We start from the raw sequence: 19,481 nt of genomic DNA, 5'->3' as shown, positions 1-19,481 counted from the left end.
CCTTAAATACTTTTCCATTTCACAATGTAGACAGACTATGATAAAAGCAGCTATTTACTTACTTAGTGACTTACTTAATTCCAAAACCTGATGAGTTTCTATTGATGTTCTGGGGATGAATTTTCCCCCAGTGTTATTAGGTGTCCACAACTTCAAAGAGGTATAAGAGAATTCTTTGGTTGTTTTGCTAAAGACAGTTCAGGGCATGACTCAGAATCTCAGACTCTCAAAGTGAGAAGGGAATTTTGATGTCACTGTCACAGTACTCTCTAAGAGATGTGAGAATCCCTTCTATTTCTGTTTGAACAACTCTGATGTCGAGAATCATAGCCAATTTCCCCCCATTTTTTGGACCAGTTTTAATTGTTGTAAAATCTTTCTTTGTGTTGACCCAAAATCTACCTCTGTGTAATTTCCTTAACTTATCAAGAGTTTATTTAGTTTTTAGTATTAATTAGACTTTATAGTTTCTTGAGCTCTTATATGGCTATTTGCAATATGCCTTGAAATTATCAGTGTTGCTGAAACTGCAGCATGGAATAATCATAGAACCTGTTCAGTAAGTTTTCAAAGTAAACTATATTTATATTAATAAGTTTTTTTTCTTTTTTTGTTCTTTTCCTATAAGAGCACTGGAGAGAGTCAGAAGATCTCCGTTCCAATCTCAGCTGTGTGAGACTGTGGGCAAGTCACGTAACGTCTCTAATTTATAATGTCTTCCTCTGTAACAAAATGACATCATAAAAGGGTTAAAAGGAGCAAGTAAAAAATATATATATGTGGAAGTGGTTTGAAAGCTATAATGCTGTACTGCTACTATTATTGTTTCACTTTAGAAATACATTGCTCAGCAATTTTTAGAGCTCTATGTTAAGCTAAATTTAAACATTATGTCTTAAAAGTGAACAAATTAAAAAGCACATTAATTAAATAATAGATTAACTGATTCTTTGCATTATATGATATTATCATTGCTATATCATTTCATAGTAAATAATTCTTTTTTTTAGTCTATGACCTTCATTTTTACTCTGGAAGACAATCAGGTCAGTTTTTCTTGGATCCCATTTACTTCTATTTACCTCTGATTAGCCTAGCCTCAAATATAAGCCAAAAGTTAGGGCATTGATTTAGGGTTCTGGATACTTGGTTTAATTTTAAGTTTTTTATTTCACATTCTTTTTATCTTTTAAATTTACTTTTCATGCTAAAGATGTTAGCAACTTAGAGCAGCTGTACTTATTGATAATACTTTTTTTGTGATCCTAGTTGCAAATTCCTGAAAAGAGGGGAAACTAGGGACCGGGTGTCTGATGATGTCTTCTCTTAGTTACTAACAGGATTCTGGCCTGTTACTATATCTAAAAGGATGTTCAGAAGTTGCAAATCTGTCAGCTCCAAATATGAAACAACTAGGCTTCTATAATAGCAGAGGCCTTGCAGGTAGTTCTTGACAGTTTTTATATAATCTTTTGTGTAGTGAAGCAACAATGGAGAGGGTCCATATACTCTTATGTTGTCTTTGAAAGTGAGTTGCTTGTGTCACATTTGTTTGATTGACTCCAATTTGATTTTTATTTTGGCAAACTCCCAAATAGTTAACACTTAGAGAAAACAGATTGAATTTTTAACATTTCTGTAAAAAATATTTGTGTATTAATTTCTTCATTGAGTACCCTAGAGAAAAAGTTAAGATAAATAAAATCTAGATTATTTCAATATGATGTCATGACTTTGTTTGGTCAATAGTATTTACAGTGATAGATTTCTTCCATATTTTGGTATTGTATACTTTGAAAGGCAGAATTAATGCTAAGAAAATTTTTATGCCTTTAATGATTCTTTCATTGTTGAGTTGTGTGACAGTAAAGAAACATATTGAAATGGCTTTACGAAGTTTCTGAAAGTGTATTTCATTCTGTGAATGAGTCCTAACAATGAATTTTAGGTTTTCAGAAAGTTTGGAATCTGTCCATTTAAAATAAACTACTTTTAATCATGAAAAAGCTATTCCTGGTATTAAGGAGGATAAACAATATATTCACAGTATTTCTAACTTCTGTTTTTATGATTATTATTTTTAAAATGTTCTCATAATCAATATAATGCCCATTTCTGAGAAGGCTTGTGGCCAGGCTAGGTATTTTAAAAACTCGAATGGTGACTTTTCTATTCAGGTGTTGCCAGGTGTGTATGACTATGTTTGTGGCAAAGCTATTTCAAATGTATGTTATTTCATTCTGAAAACAAGAATTATAGGACTGATTTTTGGGGAGAAATAAATATTTAAATAAATGACCTACAGTTTCTTATCCCTACTTAAATTAAAGCAGAATATAATTCTAAACTAGGGTCTTTACTATTTCCCAGTTCATTCCAAATGACTGCCAAACTATTCTATCTTCCTTCTCTTAAATATGAATAATAAACCAGCCCCATCTTGGCTGATATTGTTTTGGCCAAACAGACCCCTTTTCACTTGCTTTGTTGTTCCTTTGTGTCCCCTTTATAACCTGAGCGCTAGCACTGCAATTGCTTCTGGAAACCAATCCTTGTAGTGAGATGATGTGTAAAGATGAGTGACATAATATGGAACCTGTCAAACTATTAGACATATATCAAGAGGAAACACTTAAATACACTACTAATATAGGGATAAGTTCATCTACAGCACGTTTATTACATATCAGATTATGAACTTTATCCTTAGATACAACTATATGTTTCCTAAATACATGTGGCATGGGTAGGTCAAGGCTGCTTGACTTGGTTGGCTATAGGTTCTACACTCACATTAGTTGTGTGTTGCAACTGAATTAACTTGAATTTTATAGGATATAGATATTCTTTTGGGGGATTCTTTACACTTAATATATTTGTTTATAAGACAATTGTGTGGGACCAAAGAACAACAGCTTGGAATTCTGGCTTTTCACAGAACTGTCAAAATTGAGATCTAAACTTAGATCTCTTGTCAAATCAGGTTGTGAAGGCTTAAACTGTTAAACTTCTTTTGTAGCAGTTTTATCTTATTAAATTTAATCCTCTTTGAAGTGGTATAAACTAAAACAGCCACAAATTATCCACGTTTCTCAGGCAAGTTACTAAAATATAGCTTCTAAGTGTAATGGAGAGGAGGCACATACAGGTAAACACTGAATTTAAACTTTCAGATGGTGTTACCTACGGCAGCCACAAAACATCCCCAGAATGAACAACTTGAAAACTCTCTGGTAAATTCTCAGGTGGAACCCAGCAACCATCTGTTGAATAAATTGGCAAATGAATGAAGGCAAATCATATTGGCATTTTTTTCTTTTTACAAGCAGGGAGAATGGAAAATGTATAATACTTGGTGATCTTAAAGAAATGCAGAAAAATGCAGGATTTTTTTCCTTTTCATGGGGAGCTGTAAATTTAATCATCTTTTGACTGCAGGAAAGAGCTAAATGAAAAATCTAAAATTTCAAATGGCAATAGAAAGTGTTATGTTTCCTACTGTACTCAGTATCTAGCAAGAGAAAGATGGGATGCATGAATTCTAAAGGGGATTATTTTCCCCTGGGACACATTTAGCATTGATACCTTTACCATGTGACATCTCAGTTTGTGAATGTAAAATACTTGGTACCCACATCTCTAATAGCAAACTGAGTAAGTGTTTAAGCATATCACAACCAGGGGGATTTGCATGTGTTTGTGTGCGTTTATGCTGAGAGGTGCAAATGATTTTTGTATGAGTGTGTTTTCTAATCCCTAGGCCAACAGACTATGTTCCAAAACATAATGGGATCACAAAAACTAAGTTCAAAAACTAAGTTATCTGTAGCATCTTTTAATATGCCACCTAATAAAATGAGGGATATTCATAAATGAAAACATATCTCTCCCTTTCCATAATAGTTAAAAATAAACCCATACTTGTGTACTAATCTGCTGCAACTCGTTTCCAGAAAATAAGTTAAAAGTATATTTACTTGAGGCCAAGTGCTGCTAAGTAATATTAAGTACTCACTTTAAATTTCTGTACTTTTAAGTTTTACTAGTGTCTACATTAAGTGCTAACAATTGACTTGTTACTAATACCAAAAACAGACTACAACTTTAGTGTCACACACAGCATCCAGCAAATTCCTTCTTTCTAAACTTTCCAAGTATACCTGAACTTATGACTAAATATATCTCAGAAATTTTATGTAGGAAAGTGGTTCCTTCAAGATAATATATTTTTCACACATGAATTTGAATATTAAATTTAATACATCTGCCCTAAAAAAATACTCCCAAGTTGAAGAAACATAATTTGGCCTACAGAGAACTCTACTTACCCTGATACAGATTTAGACTTGAGACAAGTGTCTTATGAGGTCAGTGATTGTGTTAAATACCGAAATAAAAAGTCCAATGAAGATGTGCTATTCTAATTCCCATTCTTAGTACTTCCTCTCCTCTGCCATGATATTGCTGTGGGGGCTCTGAGTTGCCTGTTGTAAACTAAGCATGATGTGCCTGGTTTCAAAGGAGCAGCTCCTGTTGCCACAGGTTCCTGTAACTGGGCATCAGCAAGTCCAAATGGGCCTCACTTTTCCCCAGATTTCAACCACTGATCAAGTTCTTTTGGAACTGCTTTCTCTTGAAAGACCTTTTTTTTTTTTTAACGACAGATCATTTGTCTTATATTAGGCACAGTTCCACAAATATCTTTAGAGAAGGCAAAATTTGAATGGGAATTATCCCTATTGAATAATAAAAGTATAGGAGACTAGCTTTTTTCTTTTTTAGTTTTCTTTTTAAATTTTTGGCTGTGCCACGGCTTGTGGGAACTTAGTTCCCCGACCAGGAATCAAACCCGGGACCATAGCAGAGAAAGTGCTGAGCCCTAAACACTGGACTGCCATGGAATCCCCAGGACACTAGTTTTTTTAATGTGGCTTCAAACATTAGGGTCAAGCATAAAAATCTTTGCAAAGGCCAGGAAAATTCTGAAGATATGATCCACTTCTTTGTTTCCTGGAAGTACTTGAAGATACTAGATACCATGAATATTTTTAAAAGGGGTATTTCTCATTTAACAACTATTTAATAGTCAGTAAATCTGTATTAAATAAATTATGATTTACTCTAAACAATCTTTATCAGTTTACTTATTGCATGGTAAAGTTGAGAGTCTAGAAACTAGTGTAATATAGATAATACACTAAAGAAACTACTTTTTGATAGTAAAGTATACAACTTTCCTAGATAATAAATACTATAGTATAGTACGTATCTATACTAAAGTTGCATAGTAAAGTTGATAGTATTGATAGTATAGTCAAAATACACTTCCTCTTTCATCTAAACTTTACATCACATTGCTATGCCATCTAGAGTGTCTATTTTAAAACAACCTTTAAAAATTTCTCAACCAGTGAAGGCTTTTACAAGAGTTTTGGATTGCCAAGGGTACTGGAGAAGGGATGAGAAGGAAGTTCATGTAGAATAAATGGCATTGTGTATGTGGAAAGAAGATTCAGGAGAAATATCAAAGTAGGGAGATAGTGAAACATAAGAGCTTTTACCCTTTTATCTCACAATAAGACCTGAAAGTTTTCTTTGGAAGGTAACTTAGAAAAGCAAATAGTAATGCCAGTAAGATTTAAGTTTTTTGACTCACTGATATTTATAGCTTGTAGGTACACTTACCTATAATTGCTTTCCTTTTCAATTTTAAAATTTATAGATTCTAAGTTTAACAACATCAATATACCTGGCATCATTCTATCACCTACAAATTGGAGAATCTATGTCAAATCATAATATACTGATAATTTCTGAGCATACTTACTGGCCTTCTGTTACTGAGAGCCGTTAGTGATAGCTTGATGGTTTTAACATTGTGAAATGCTACGTATGTGTATGCCCAGCAAACGCTAGCCTGAAATAAAGTCTCTCTGAACAATAGGGAGCTTTGAATATCATTCTCTGCCATAAAGATGGGTGCCAGTCATAACTGGTTTAATATTTGTTACCCTAGTCACAGATATATGCTCTGTGATGATCTGATTGACTGTGTTTTAAAGCCTACATTAAAGACCCAAGTCTTGATTTTCCATCCTGATTATATATCCTACTCTTACTCTTTTCTGTGACATTTATTTTGAAGCATTTTGACCAAACAGCAAGATCTGGAAATAAAAAAACTCCCTAGATCAACAGAAGATTGCTAGTCATTTGTCTGCATTCTCTGGTTATACTTATATAGAAGGAAGATTGTTTTCCTTTTCATAAAGTCTCATATTACCCAATGAATCAAAACAGCAGCGTTTGGAAGAAAGCCATAATTAATGACAGTGAAACAGACCAATCTCAATGTGTCCAGAACTATTAACCTAAAAACTTGGTTAAAAAAATAGATCTTGTGGGAAAACAGACTTAGTCTCAACTGAACAAATGAGGCAGAAAGTTTTCAAAGATACTCTTGATGAAGGTATGCCCTCTGGATCTTTCTCTGATGACTAATTATTTTGAATTTCGTCATTTATACAGAAGGTGCCTATTGGTCCATCTCTATATTAGTTTGCCTCTTTTGAAGCAGAAGGTTACTAGTTGAATAAGAATGAGAATTTAAGCTTAATGAGCCTCCTGCTTAGTTGGGCTGGGTGTGGGGGAGTAAGGAGGTGTGGGTAAGGTGAATGGTGGTTAGCCTTCAGTGCACTTCCAGTATTCTCAAAGACAGGACAAAATGACTGTGGTTTTGGCATGCAGGGGCCAGCTTGCTCAGGAAATTGTGGCATGTATAAAGCAAAGCACATAAACAAACTCTTAACCCAGGAAGCTGAGTTTAACAATTGCCTCATTAACAAGATCCAGGGAAAGACAGGAAAAGAGGGGGAGGCCAATAGCTGATTATTATACAGTTCTAGACAGATGAAGCCCTTCAGCTTCTCCCTAAACAATCCCTGTAGTGTGGATTTGACAAAGTGGTACATTTAAGAGGGAACACTCTTGCTATCAATGGGAGTCAGGCGCACCCTTATCTGAGGGCCAAATTCAGTCCCTGGAACTTGACTTTATCAGTAGACACAAGACAGAGGACAAGGCAGCTACATCCACAGAGAATTAATTAAGAGCAAATGCTACATCCAGTGAATGTAATCAATAGTGTGAACAGTAATCTACATATCACCCTCTGTTGCTGTCTCCCTTTCTATTTACTACTATTTCGATAGAGATTTATCTGCCACATGGCCTCATTGAAATTACATATTTCTCATGTTGCATCAAACAATATATTCCCTTAAAGACCAAATATTCTAATGTCACTTTTAGTTTCTGAATGGCTGAAATCTTTTTGGGTAGAATTTTATCATAGATAATTTATTTGTTTGGCTTTCTCCGTGCACATTTCTCCAGTTTCATATGCGAAGTGTGTTCAAATAAACCTGACTTCAGTATTGCCAAAGTCTACACCCAAATATGTCTTTGCTGGCTAATTTTGTTCTATCTCCTTTAAAAATTGTCCCTTTTGAACATACCATGGAACCCCTCTTGAATTATTACAGTGTTGTTTGCAAACACAAAATACTGTTTTAACACAAACTTTTCAGTACTAGTATTTGTTTCTTATATCTGTCTCAACTTCTCCCCCACCCAGCACATATACCTAAAGTACATTGCAGTTCCCTTTTTGAAACCAATCATATAATTTTATATTGTTTTCACTCCTACTAGGCAACAGTACAGGTCTCATTACCTTCATTTTTCAAAGGCTTACCAGAAGCATCATTTTTCAAGACCAGGTTCTTGGTTAATTCCTTTGGCAAAGATTCTGATTTCTTCTTGAATCTGTGCTTTGTATGAATCTCTCCTAAGCAGCACTGAGACCAGAGTAATTTATCAGTCGTCACTTTTGACCCCAGCTTTGCTCTAACCCCAGCAATTCAACAGCAGCCTTTGTTACTTAAGGAAAATAGGAAACTCTGCCTCCTGGACATAAACATGTGAATTTTCTATGTCCAGGACCAAAAGGGTGAAAAGGGCAGATTTTACCAACATTTCCTTAAGAAACAAAGTCTCACTTTTAACACATGTGGACTACCAACCACATGTGTGATGCTTTGGTCATAAGTCACATTTTAGGGGTCTATGTGTGAACAATTTTGAATTGTTACTGGGTCTAATTTTACAGATCTTACTTACCCCATACTCCCTTTGCAACAGTAGAGAGTGTGACTTGAGTAAGCACAATAAAATCAGAGCCCAGTTTTCCCTCTGATCATAATTGCATTTATAAATAAATGTGATTTACAAAGTTAGCATTGATACAACTCAGGATTTTCTAAAATATAATGATGTCATAATAAATGAAACATTGAAATGGAAAAAAAGTGTTTTTCTAGAAGATATTGATTTCTTCTTAGAAACTAGCAGGCAGGCATAATTTTAAAAATAATGAAAAAATGTAGAATTATTACTGACACAATGAGAATGTAGATTTCAGTGACCAAAAAAAGTTGATGAGATATAGAAGCATATGCTACCCATGTTTTAGGCCCACTGGAAGCAGCTAGTGTTCAACCAGTTTGGTTTTTATATGGCCTTAAAAGATATATGTCAATTAAGATTAATTATTCTAAAATTAAAAAAAAATACCTGATTGTTGAGCAAAAAATATGAAATGGAGAAACAGAAAAACAAACAAACATACCATGTTCACACACAAAACAAAATAATTCTCTCAGGGACATCAGGGAAGGTGGAATACTATAACAACACATGTTATATTGTTATACTATTCCACCCACCTTAATGAAGAACCCTTGGGTGTTGCTACTCCATAGCCTTTCGAATCCAGATTTCCTCCCACTTTCATTGTGTCACATGGCTTTCGCTGCTCAATGTATTCATTCATAGTGGACTCCAGGAGAAAGGCAAATTTGCCCTTGGATTTTCGGACACGAGCTACTCCCTCAGCTGTAGTCCTAGTGAACACTGATGGCTCTGCTGATCGCATGTAGGTCCACATCTTTTCATACACTGCTATTTTTGATCTCTGGAGGACATTAAAATAAAATTAAATACAGGAAAGAAGGGAACAAGATGTTAATATTGACTGAACCGAGATAAGGATAAAACCTTCTACGTTACCCTCTAATTGCAATTTGCCATAATAACATTATTCTTTTACAATTAGAAAACTGCCTTTTACAACTGTTTAAGAAAATCACTGAAATGAAAGACATTTAAAAGTGATATTTGGAGAAAAAGGTACCTCATGTCATAATAACTACCTTACTCAACTGCTTAAAGAACAAATTATTATTATTATAAAATGTAGACAGCCATAGAGAGAGTTGTACTGAATTATAACAAACAAGGAGAGTTGTTATATTGTTTTATTTTCATATTTTTCCATGCCTCAAAGTTTTAATGTAAACCATTCTAAAAAAATGTATACAAAATGTGCAGTCCCTATCAAGTCAGTATTTGAACACCAAAGGAGGAGGAGAAATCTGCCCTAGTTTACAAACCAAATATCCATAAAACAAGAATCAAACTAGGTTCACCAAAACATTTTTAGACCTTTTTAAACAAAATCTCCAAATAGAACATATATTAAACTTTAAAGAGAACTAATTCTTGTTTTCCCACTTTATATTTTGGAGAGTTAGTTTTTCTAATCCCTTGACTTCAGCCAAGAAACTTACTTATATTTTTGTTTATTTGGGCTGTATCTACATTATTTGCAGGACTTAATTTATCCAATTCGTTTTGTTGGTATCTGCATTCATATTAGATTTTTTCATCCACACATTTTTTCACACGAAAATATATCCAAATGAACTCAAATGTCCCCAAAGGATATATTTAATAAAATAGAAAAGCCCAAATCCTGTTTGGTGTTTGACAATACAATGATACACACAGACTTTTATCTGGTGCAATTAATTTTGTTCAATAGCAAGATGTGGAAATTTTGCATCTGGATCCAAATTAAAAGTAATGGAGACTTCAGTCAAACCTAAATCTAAGCATGAGGCCAAATCCTGAGTAGCATGTATACTTATTTACACCAACCTTGTTTTGTTTACCAGAAGATAGAATCCAACAAGAAGCAAATCTTCAATAATCAACAAGGTACCCAAATAGCAAATTTAAGAATACATGTTTTGGGTAAAAGCAAATTACTCAGGTGAACAAAGAAACTGATAAAAGTGGTATTCAAAATTTTGGCTTCATAAGGTGGAAATTTAGTAATCAATAAATCTATATAATAAGTCACACAATAAGAGATTTGCATACCTAAACACCAAAAAACCCCAGATATTTTACGTTAATGTATATTCAAATGGTGATAAATATCAGATAGGAAATAGATATCCTGTATCCTCTGAAATGTTTTTATGTTATTAACACTTGAAAATATCTCATGATTCAGAGATTCTGATATGTTTGTGTATGCGTGTTTAGGTAATGACAGGTTACTTCTGGCTACAGAAATCCTCACATTAGGAAAATTCTATGCCAAATATAATTCAGTTGCAAAGATTCTATATTGTACCAGGACAGAAGAGTATCTGGATTCAGAACCCTTAACCATGAGATCCACTAGGGAGGCCATGTTGCCAGGCCTCACTCACTCCATCTCTGATAATGAAGTTCTCTTCTAGAGTATGAACTACTCCATTTTATAATGAGTTCCAATTTCTGAAAATTATCAACTCTCTGGATCACTTGATACTGATTGTGTTTAAACATCTATCCTGATGATTTCAATTTAGATGTGTTGCTAAACAACATCATTTAGGCATATAATCACTTTTTTTAATGTATTGATAACTTCACTTCAGAGTTACACCCCAAAAGGTACAGAGTTCTCTATATATTTTTTGTTTCACTATGTATACTACATTGAAACCAGAGGAAATAAAATCTGAGTATTATTTTAATTAAATTTCTTTTGAAAAATTTTAAGAATATGAGAATCATGCTAGTTACTTGGCAATTTTCTACTTATTTTTTATATCTTATTAAAGGAAAAGAGAACAGCTAAACAAAACTAAGGCAGCAAAATGGAAAAAGAGTATTTTTAGGGCTTGGTAATTATGAAGATAATTTAACTATATAGAATGCAACATAATATTAAAGCAAATGATTTTTTTAAAGGAATAAAATACCTTTAGGTCATTGATATTTTATAGATGTCCATTCCCATAATATTAATGTGAGGAAAATTACTACTGCTTTTGTTTAAATATATTGAATTACATATACCTTAAGTGCAAAAGAAGTTAAATTAATTCCTTTGAAGTCCAGAAGAAAGAGGAATCTGTAGTGTAATTATGCTTAGTTTCTTATGTATAATAGAAATTATAAAATACACACTCTCAGTGGAAAATAGAGGAATGATGAAAGAAACTTTTTTGGAAAAAAAATTTATATGGTGTGTCACTATGTTAATGTTTAGAAATTCTGATTCTGATTTAAAGGGGCATGGTTTAGATAAAATCAAGTCCACATGGTGGAGAGGGTGAGGTTGGGAAATTCAGGAGGTAAAGGACTGGAAATAATATCGCTGTGCCTTACTTGTGACTGTAAGAGGGTGTTTGCTAAGGAATGAGGATAAGGTAATTTTTATAAATTTGATGAGACAGACTAAAATGAGATTTTTGCAGACCCAGTAAGCTCATAAATGTAGTGATAGTGGGACTTTTACATCTTTATCTTCAATTGTGATATCTACTTAAAGATCAGGTTTGGGGAGTGAATATGCTCAAGGTAATAAGCAAAGATAATATGTCATTTTTTTTAAATTATAAAATTGATCTCAGATTTACTTGTTTCATCTTTATTGTGAAACACAATGCATGGGAAACTATTTAAAGCATTATTTCATTACTTATAATAATTCTTGGAGATTTAAAAATGTGCCATCCTTTTAATTTTTCAAAATTAAGTATTTTGCCATTTCTGCTTTTAATAGAAAATATGTAAAAATGTCATGCACTATAGTTGATATTTACATTGTTATCAGGTAAATTATTTCCTGCTTTTAGTAGCTTATGCAGCAAGACTGATGTTCCAGTAAGAGCTTATCAATGTACTATTTGATAATATTATAAGCCCTGAAATACTAATCCATCTCATTTATGCATTCATGATTTCACTGATGACTGAAACAGGTACAGGATAAAATCTGCACTGAAATGAAAATCAGTGTGTTTAAATCAGGTTTATAATAATGTAAAAGTACCTTAAAAAAGCCTGTCATTAAGTGACAAGTACAAAATTCCTTTAAATGCCTCTATGTGTATGCTTAACAAGTGGCACAGAACATGAAACATATCAAGTTTCATAATGGTACAAAACCAAGGCAACAGTTGAATTCTGATGTAATTTTCTCCCATGGCCTAATTCTTTTTCCAGAACAACTGCAACATTTTTTGAAATGCTGAGTATTCATTTCCTGAGGCAGTTTAGTGAAGCTGATAGATGTACCATTACTGTGTTCCTATAAGAAAACATTTTTGACAAGGGCAAAAATACCTTTCACGTTCTGTTTCCTCAACAACCCATCAGACAAATGATTTATTTAAACCAGGTGATCATGTATGAGAGAGGAGGGAGAACATAGGGTAGGAAATGAAGGAGATTTTTATCAGAGAACTCAAATTTATGTATTCCTGGAAGTATGCTTCCAGGGAAAATTATTTTCTTGTCCTATTAGGGTTCAAACTATTCTGCAACATAAATACCTATACATATAACACTCTTTCAATTTTAAAACTATAATTGGGTGGGACAGAAAGGAAACAGGGCATGGTGACTGCACTACTTATATGGGAGGCTCTGTATCTAGGAAGCAGCTTTCCTTATTCCTATATTTCTAATCAATATATTCTCTTACCTACTTCATTAGTTTTTCAAACTTGAGCAGTTTTTAAAAACTCTCTAAAGATTAGAAGTAACATTCTCAATGTATTTGATGTCAAAGAGCTCTACAGTGAGTTATTTTTGAAACATTTTCAGGGAATCAATATGATATTTCTTTTCCCCTTTCTCACTCAAGGCAAAATGATGAACCTACAAATATCTGCTTTATTTACAAGAAAATCAGTCATCATTTTTCAGTAAAATGTAAATGATAGCACAAATTTGTATTCTATTTTGATGCATATACATAATGGTTTTTAGTCAAAGTCACTAAATTTTACCTAGTTTCTTTTGGGTGGAAACACAGATTTCCAGAAAAGTACTGAAATTATGCTGAATTATGTGTAAAAGTACTGAATTATGTGTTACTATATTAAGCTTTAGAGACTGGAATGCACTCAGTAAGTTAAAAAATTTGGCTAATTAAGTTTATCCATAGAATATTGTTAATAAAATATATTGTCATGACTATTATTCACAGTTTTAGAAAAATCTACAAATAGTTTATAATTTACAAATTTTATATCTATTAGTAATGCTCCAAATTGTTGACAAAGGTGTTCACTGCCTGTTTTTTTGAAAACAATGTGCAATGATGGGTTTGGCACAATTTTTGAGTGATTTGTTCCTGATTTAGTGTTACATAAACATCTGTCATATCTAAGAATACTATAATTGAATTTTTTTTAAAAGAAATATTATTGAAATTCAAGTGCATGAAAGTTAAGGCTGGCTTAAGGAGTAGTATCTTTTGTTGTTTTTAATTTCCAAGCTGAGTGAGAAAACAATAAATATACACATTTAAAATGAAAATGTAATCTCCCAAGTACTGTATATAAGTGTGAATTTACTTTAAAGAGCTATCATTAATTTTACACAATAGTTTAGGAAATAGTGAAACATATCTTGTCTTCTAAATTACTAAATATTTAGTCTCTAAGCAATTGATGTTAAATATAAGATGCCACAATTACCTAATGAAATATTTGTGAAAATTTCACCCTGACCACTTTTTAGTTTTTTGGTTCTAAAGTCACAAAATTAACCCTTATCTCTGATCACACATTGTGAAATTTCTGGATTTAAGTAAAAGCAGAGTGAAAGAGATTCACAGATCAAAAAATTCATCCTTATAGTGGTACAAACAGCTAAAAACCCCAAAACCTCCAAAATACCTGCCATCATGATGGCAAGCCAAAGGAATTATATCCATATGTGAAACGCAATTATATCAGTTTGAACAATTTTATCTGCAAAAGCAGAGAAATCAGCAAAAATGCAATATCATACAATGTTTTACAAAGGTGCTAGAACTTAGTAGTTCTTGTTCCCATTATCATGTGAGAAAGCAAATATATTGCTTTGAAATCCATTGTTACAGAATAGATTATAGAATAATAAACATCATATAGGTACTATAACATGAAATTAAGGTTTTGGGATTCAAATGCAGCAAGGTAAATGTATTCTTTGAAAAAAAAAAAAAAAGCCATGCTTTCATTTTTATGCTCTAAATTCCAAAGCATAGGTAAATCCAAATCTTGCCAGATGAAGTATCTTCATAGCATTATGAATATTGGAATCTTTGGGATAAATTATGTTATAAAGTTGCTTTATTTACCTTTTTATTGTTACTTTTCCTTAGTAAGGGTCCCTCTTGCAATGTGAATAAATCAATTAGCTTTTTCATATTAAAGTGATTATAAAATCCAAGTAGAAGTATATAGCATTGCTATGTTTAAACATAACAGTTACCATTATGTTTGCAAAACTTATAATAGCTAGAGCCCATAATATAATAATTGGCAAAATTGCCTGAATTTGAAAGTTATGAACATTTCCTTTTTAGTTTTCCCCTCCACTTACTCTGAAAAATTCTTTTGTTGACCCTGAATCCAATGTTCCATAGGCAATTTCTGTTTGTTTGGCCAGGTCTTCCGCACTTTCTATGGGGGAGACCATTCTCTCGACAGTCAGGAAAGCAGCGAGGTTAGCAGTATAAGATGATATAATGATGAGTGTAAAGAACCACCAAACACCTCCAACAATTCGACCTGAGAGGGATCTAAACATGGATAAGATAATAACATTTTCCTTTCTATAATCAACATAGAGAAAGAAAAGAAATACCATCAGTTCACCGTGTATGTTTAATAATAATTACAAGTATCATTTTATGTTCTGAATAGTCTACTCAGAATGGTTCTAGTATTTCTGTATCACCTGACATCCTTTTTGCTATATTGAATGTATAAATGCCACATTTAGAATACTTTTCCTTTTTATTGCTTACTTGGCAGAAATGTAGAACCAAAAGCCTTTCCTTCAGGTCCAGAAGAGGAATGCTTACTTAAATTCATTGATCCCTTTTGCACTTTAACATCTCTGAAATTAAGATGCAACCTATGTTTGATGAGATAAAACACAGTACCATAGTTTGATTGGCAGCACTGTTTCTCTCTCTGTGGCACATAAAATAGGAATACATCTTAACAATTGGTGAGCTCTTAGATTTGATACAAGATGGCAGATGCTCTTCTGAGAGAACTTGTTTTTACCTTCAGTCAGAGCTATGCCAAGATGGATGGGACATATGCCAAGGTGGGGCTGGACCACATGAAGATCTAGGATTGGTCTCAAAGTAACCATAGTTAAGAATGTTTTGTTTGTTTGTTGGTTGGATTGATATTCCATTTCTTATCTGAATGGAGGATGAGCTATGTCTTAAAGTTCTTTACACACTGGTATAAAAATGTTCTCTCTGCCACTTCCAACCTGAGACCAAAGCATGTGACTTGTTAATATGCAGTGTAACGGCACTGAAAACTGAGGCTAGAGCTCAGAAGAACATTTTCTCTTCACCATTTCTCTGGTTATCAGGGATGTGTGGGTGAGCAGAAGAAAAGTGAGAATGAAATGAATAAAAATTCAGAGCATAATCATAATTGATCTCATTCAACAGGACCATCAGACTATTTTAAATTCCTGTGACAAATTATTTTTAAACATTTTCTTAATATGAGGAAAGATTTCATATTTTCAATGGCATTTCTAGCTTAAAATGCTCCCTTCTTAACCATTATTATATAAGTGACACCTGTTGGTTTTAACTTAACATTTGCTTAATCCTGGTTTTAAAACCATAAAACTGGGAATTTGTTCAAGATTGTGGAGTAGAAGGATGTGCGCTCACTCCCTCTTGTGAGAACACTGGAATCACAACTAACTGCTGAACAATCATTGACAGGAGACACTGGAACTCACCAAAAAATTACCCCACATCCAAAGACAAAGGAGAAGCTGCAATGAGACAGTAGGAGGGGCGCAATCATAATAAAATCAAACACCCACAAGGTGGGTGACTCACAAATGGGAGAACAATTATTCCACAGAAGTCCACACACTGGAGTGAAGGTTCTGAGCCCCACATCAGGCTTCCCAACCAGGGAATCTGGCAACGGGAGGAGGAATTCCCAGAGAATCAGACTTTGAAGGCTAGCGAGATTTGATTGCAGTACTTCAACAGGACTGGGGGAAACAGAGACTCCACTCTTGGAGGGCACACACATAGTAGTGTGTGCGTCAAGACCCAGGATGAAAGAGCAGTGACCCCATAAGGGACTGAACCAGACCTACCTGCTAGTGTTGGAGGGTCTCCTACAGAGGTGGGGAATGGCTGTGGCTTACAGCGGGGACAAGGGTACTGGCAGCAGAAGTTCTGGGAAGTACTCCTTGAGCTCTCCCAGAGTCCACCATTAGCCACACCAAAGAGACTGTAGGCTCCATTGTTGGGTCACCTCAGGCCAAACAACCAACAGGGAGGGAACCCAGACCCACCCATCAGCAGACAAGCAGATTAAGGTTTTACTGAGCTCTGCCCACCAGAGCAACAGCCAGCTCTACCCACCACCAGTCCCTCCCATCAGAAACCTTGCACAAGCCTCTTAGATAGCCTCATCCAATAGAGGACAGACAGCAGAAGAAAGAAGAACTACAATCCTGCAGCCTGTAGAATGAAAACCACATTCACAGAGAGATAAAATGAAAAGGCAGAGGGCTATGTACCAGATGAAGGAACAAGATAAAACCCCAGAAAAACAACTAAATTAAGTGGAGATAGGCAACCTTCCAGAAAAAGAATTCAGAATAATGATATTGAAGATGATCCAGACCCTGGAAAAAGAATGGGGGCAAAGACTGAGAAGAGGCAAGAAATGTTTAACAAAGACCTAGAAGAATTAAGGAACAAACACCCAGAAGAATTAAAGGACAAACAGAGATGAACAATACAATAACTGAAAAGAAAAATACACTAGAATGAATCAATAGCAGAATAACTGAAGCAGAAGACTGGATAAGTGACTTGGAAGACAGAAAGGTGGAAATCACTGCCACAGAACAGAATAAAGAAAAAAGAATGAAAACAAATGAAAACAGCCTAAGAGACCTCTGGGACAACATTAAACACACCAACATTTGCATTGTAGGGGTCCCAGAAGGAGAAGAGATAGAGAAAAGACCCAAGAAAATATCTGAAGAGATTATTTGAAAACTTCCCTAACATGGTAAAAGAAATAGCCACCAAAGTCCAGGAAGCACAGAGAGTCCCAGGCAGGATAAATCCAAGGAGAAACATGCCGAGACACATAGTAACCAGACTGACAAGAATTAAAGACAAAGAAAAAATTTTAAAAGCAACAAGGGGAAAATGACAAATAACATGGAAGGGAACTCCCATAAGGTTAACAGCTGATTTCTCAGCAAAAACTCTACAAGCCAGAAGGGAGTGACACAATATATTTAAAGTGATGGAAGAACCTACAACCAAGATTACTCTACCCAGCAGGATCTCACTCAGATTCGATGGAGAAATCAAAAGCTTTACAGTGGGCTTCCCTGGTGGTGCAGTTGTTGAGAGTCCGCCTGCCGATGCAGGAGACACAGGTTCATGCCCCGGTCCAGGAAGATCCCACATGCTGCGGAGTGGCTGGGCCTGAGCCTGCGCATCTGGAGCCTGTGCCCCGCAATGGGAGAGGCCACAGCAGTGAGAGGCCCGCATACCACACACACAAAAAAGCTTCATAGCCAAGCAAAAGTTAAAAGAATTCAGCACCAACAAACCAGCTCTACAACAAATGCTAAAGGAACTTCTCTAAGCGGGAAACACAAGAAAAGGACCTACAGAAACAAACCCAAAACAATTAAGAAAATGGTCATAGGAACATACATATTGATAATTACCTAAACGTGAATGGATTAAATGCTCCAACCACAAGACACAGTCTTGCTGAATGGATACAAAAACAAGACTCATATATATGCTGTCTAGAAGAGACCCATTTCAGACCTAGGGACACATACAGACTGAAAGTGAGGGGATGGAGAAAGATATTCCATGCAAACAGAAATCAAAAGAAAGCTGGAGTAGCAATACTCATATCAGATAAAATAAACTTTAAAATAAAGAATGTTACAAGAGACAAGGAAGGACACTACATAATGATCAAGGGATCAATCCAAGAAGAAGATATAATAGTTATAAACATATATGCCCCCACCATAGGAGCACCTCAAAACATAAGGCAAATGTTTACAGCTATAAAAGAGGAAATTGACAGTGACACAATAATAGTGGGGGACTTTAACACCTCACTTACACCAATGGACAGATCATCCAGACAGAAAATTAATAAGGAAACAAGTTTTAAATGACACAATTGACCAGATAGATTTAATTGATATTATAGGACATTCCGTCCGAAAACAGCAGATTACACTTTCTTCTCAAGTGCATATGGAACATTCTCCAGGATAGATCACATCTTGGGTCACAAATCAATCCCTGGTAAATTTAAGAAAATTGAAATCATATCAAGCATCTTTTCTAACCACAACACTATGAGGGTAGAAATAAATTACAGGAAAAACCCCCATAAAAACACAAACACATGGAGGCTAAACAATACATTACTAAATAACCAAGAGATCACTGAAGAAATCAAAAGGTTTTTGATAAACCACAGCAAGATCCTTTTTGACCCACCTCCTAGAGTAATGGAAATAACAACAAAAATAAACAAATGGGACCTAATGAAACTTCAAAGCTTTTGCACAGCAAAGGAAACCATAAACAAGACGAAAATGCAACCCTCAGGATGGGAGAAAATATTTGCAAAGGAATCAATGGACAAAGGATTAATCACCAAAATATATAAACAGCTCAAGCAGCTCAGTATTAAAAAAACAAAGAATCCAATCAAAAAATGGGCAGAAGACCTAAATAGACATTTCTCCAAATAAGATATACAGATGGCCAAGAGGCACATGAAAAGCTGCTCAACATCACTAATTATTAGAGAAATGAAAATCAAAACTACAGTGAGGTATCACCTCACACTGATTAGAATGGGCCTCATCAGAAAATCTACAAACAACAAAGGCTGGCGAGGGTGTGGAGAAAAGGGAACCCTCTTGCACTGTTGGCGGGAATGTAAATTGATATAGCCACTATGGAGAACAGTATGGAGATTCCTTAAAAAAGTCAAAGTAGAATTACCATATGACTC

The 19,481-nt window shown here is 34.5% G+C and overlaps 1 protein-coding gene across 2 annotated transcripts in view; it reads right to left on the bottom strand.

The window, feature by feature from the left end:
• Positions 1-19,481, bottom strand: part of GRIA4 (glutamate ionotropic receptor AMPA type subunit 4) — a gene marked incomplete at its 3' end in the record, with an annotated part of 508,329 nt that overhangs the window by 34,934 nt on the left and 453,914 nt on the right. For both annotated transcript variants that reach the window (XM_079928097.1, XM_079928096.1), the window contains exons 12-13: positions 14,782-14,980; positions 8,787-9,034 (exon numbers count right to left, since the gene is read on the bottom strand). In XM_079928097.1, coding sequence (XP_079784223.1) covers positions 8,787-9,034; positions 14,782-14,980 — 447 coding nt within the window. The remainder of the gene's footprint in view (positions 1-8,786; positions 9,035-14,781; positions 14,981-19,481) is intronic.

The sequence above is a fragment of the Stenella coeruleoalba genome, assembly GCF_951394435.1.
Source record: "Stenella coeruleoalba genome assembly, chromosome: 8".
Taxonomy (NCBI): Eukaryota; Metazoa; Chordata; class Mammalia; order Artiodactyla; family Delphinidae; genus Stenella; species Stenella coeruleoalba.
This window is presented reverse-complemented; position numbering and strand designations above follow the sequence as displayed.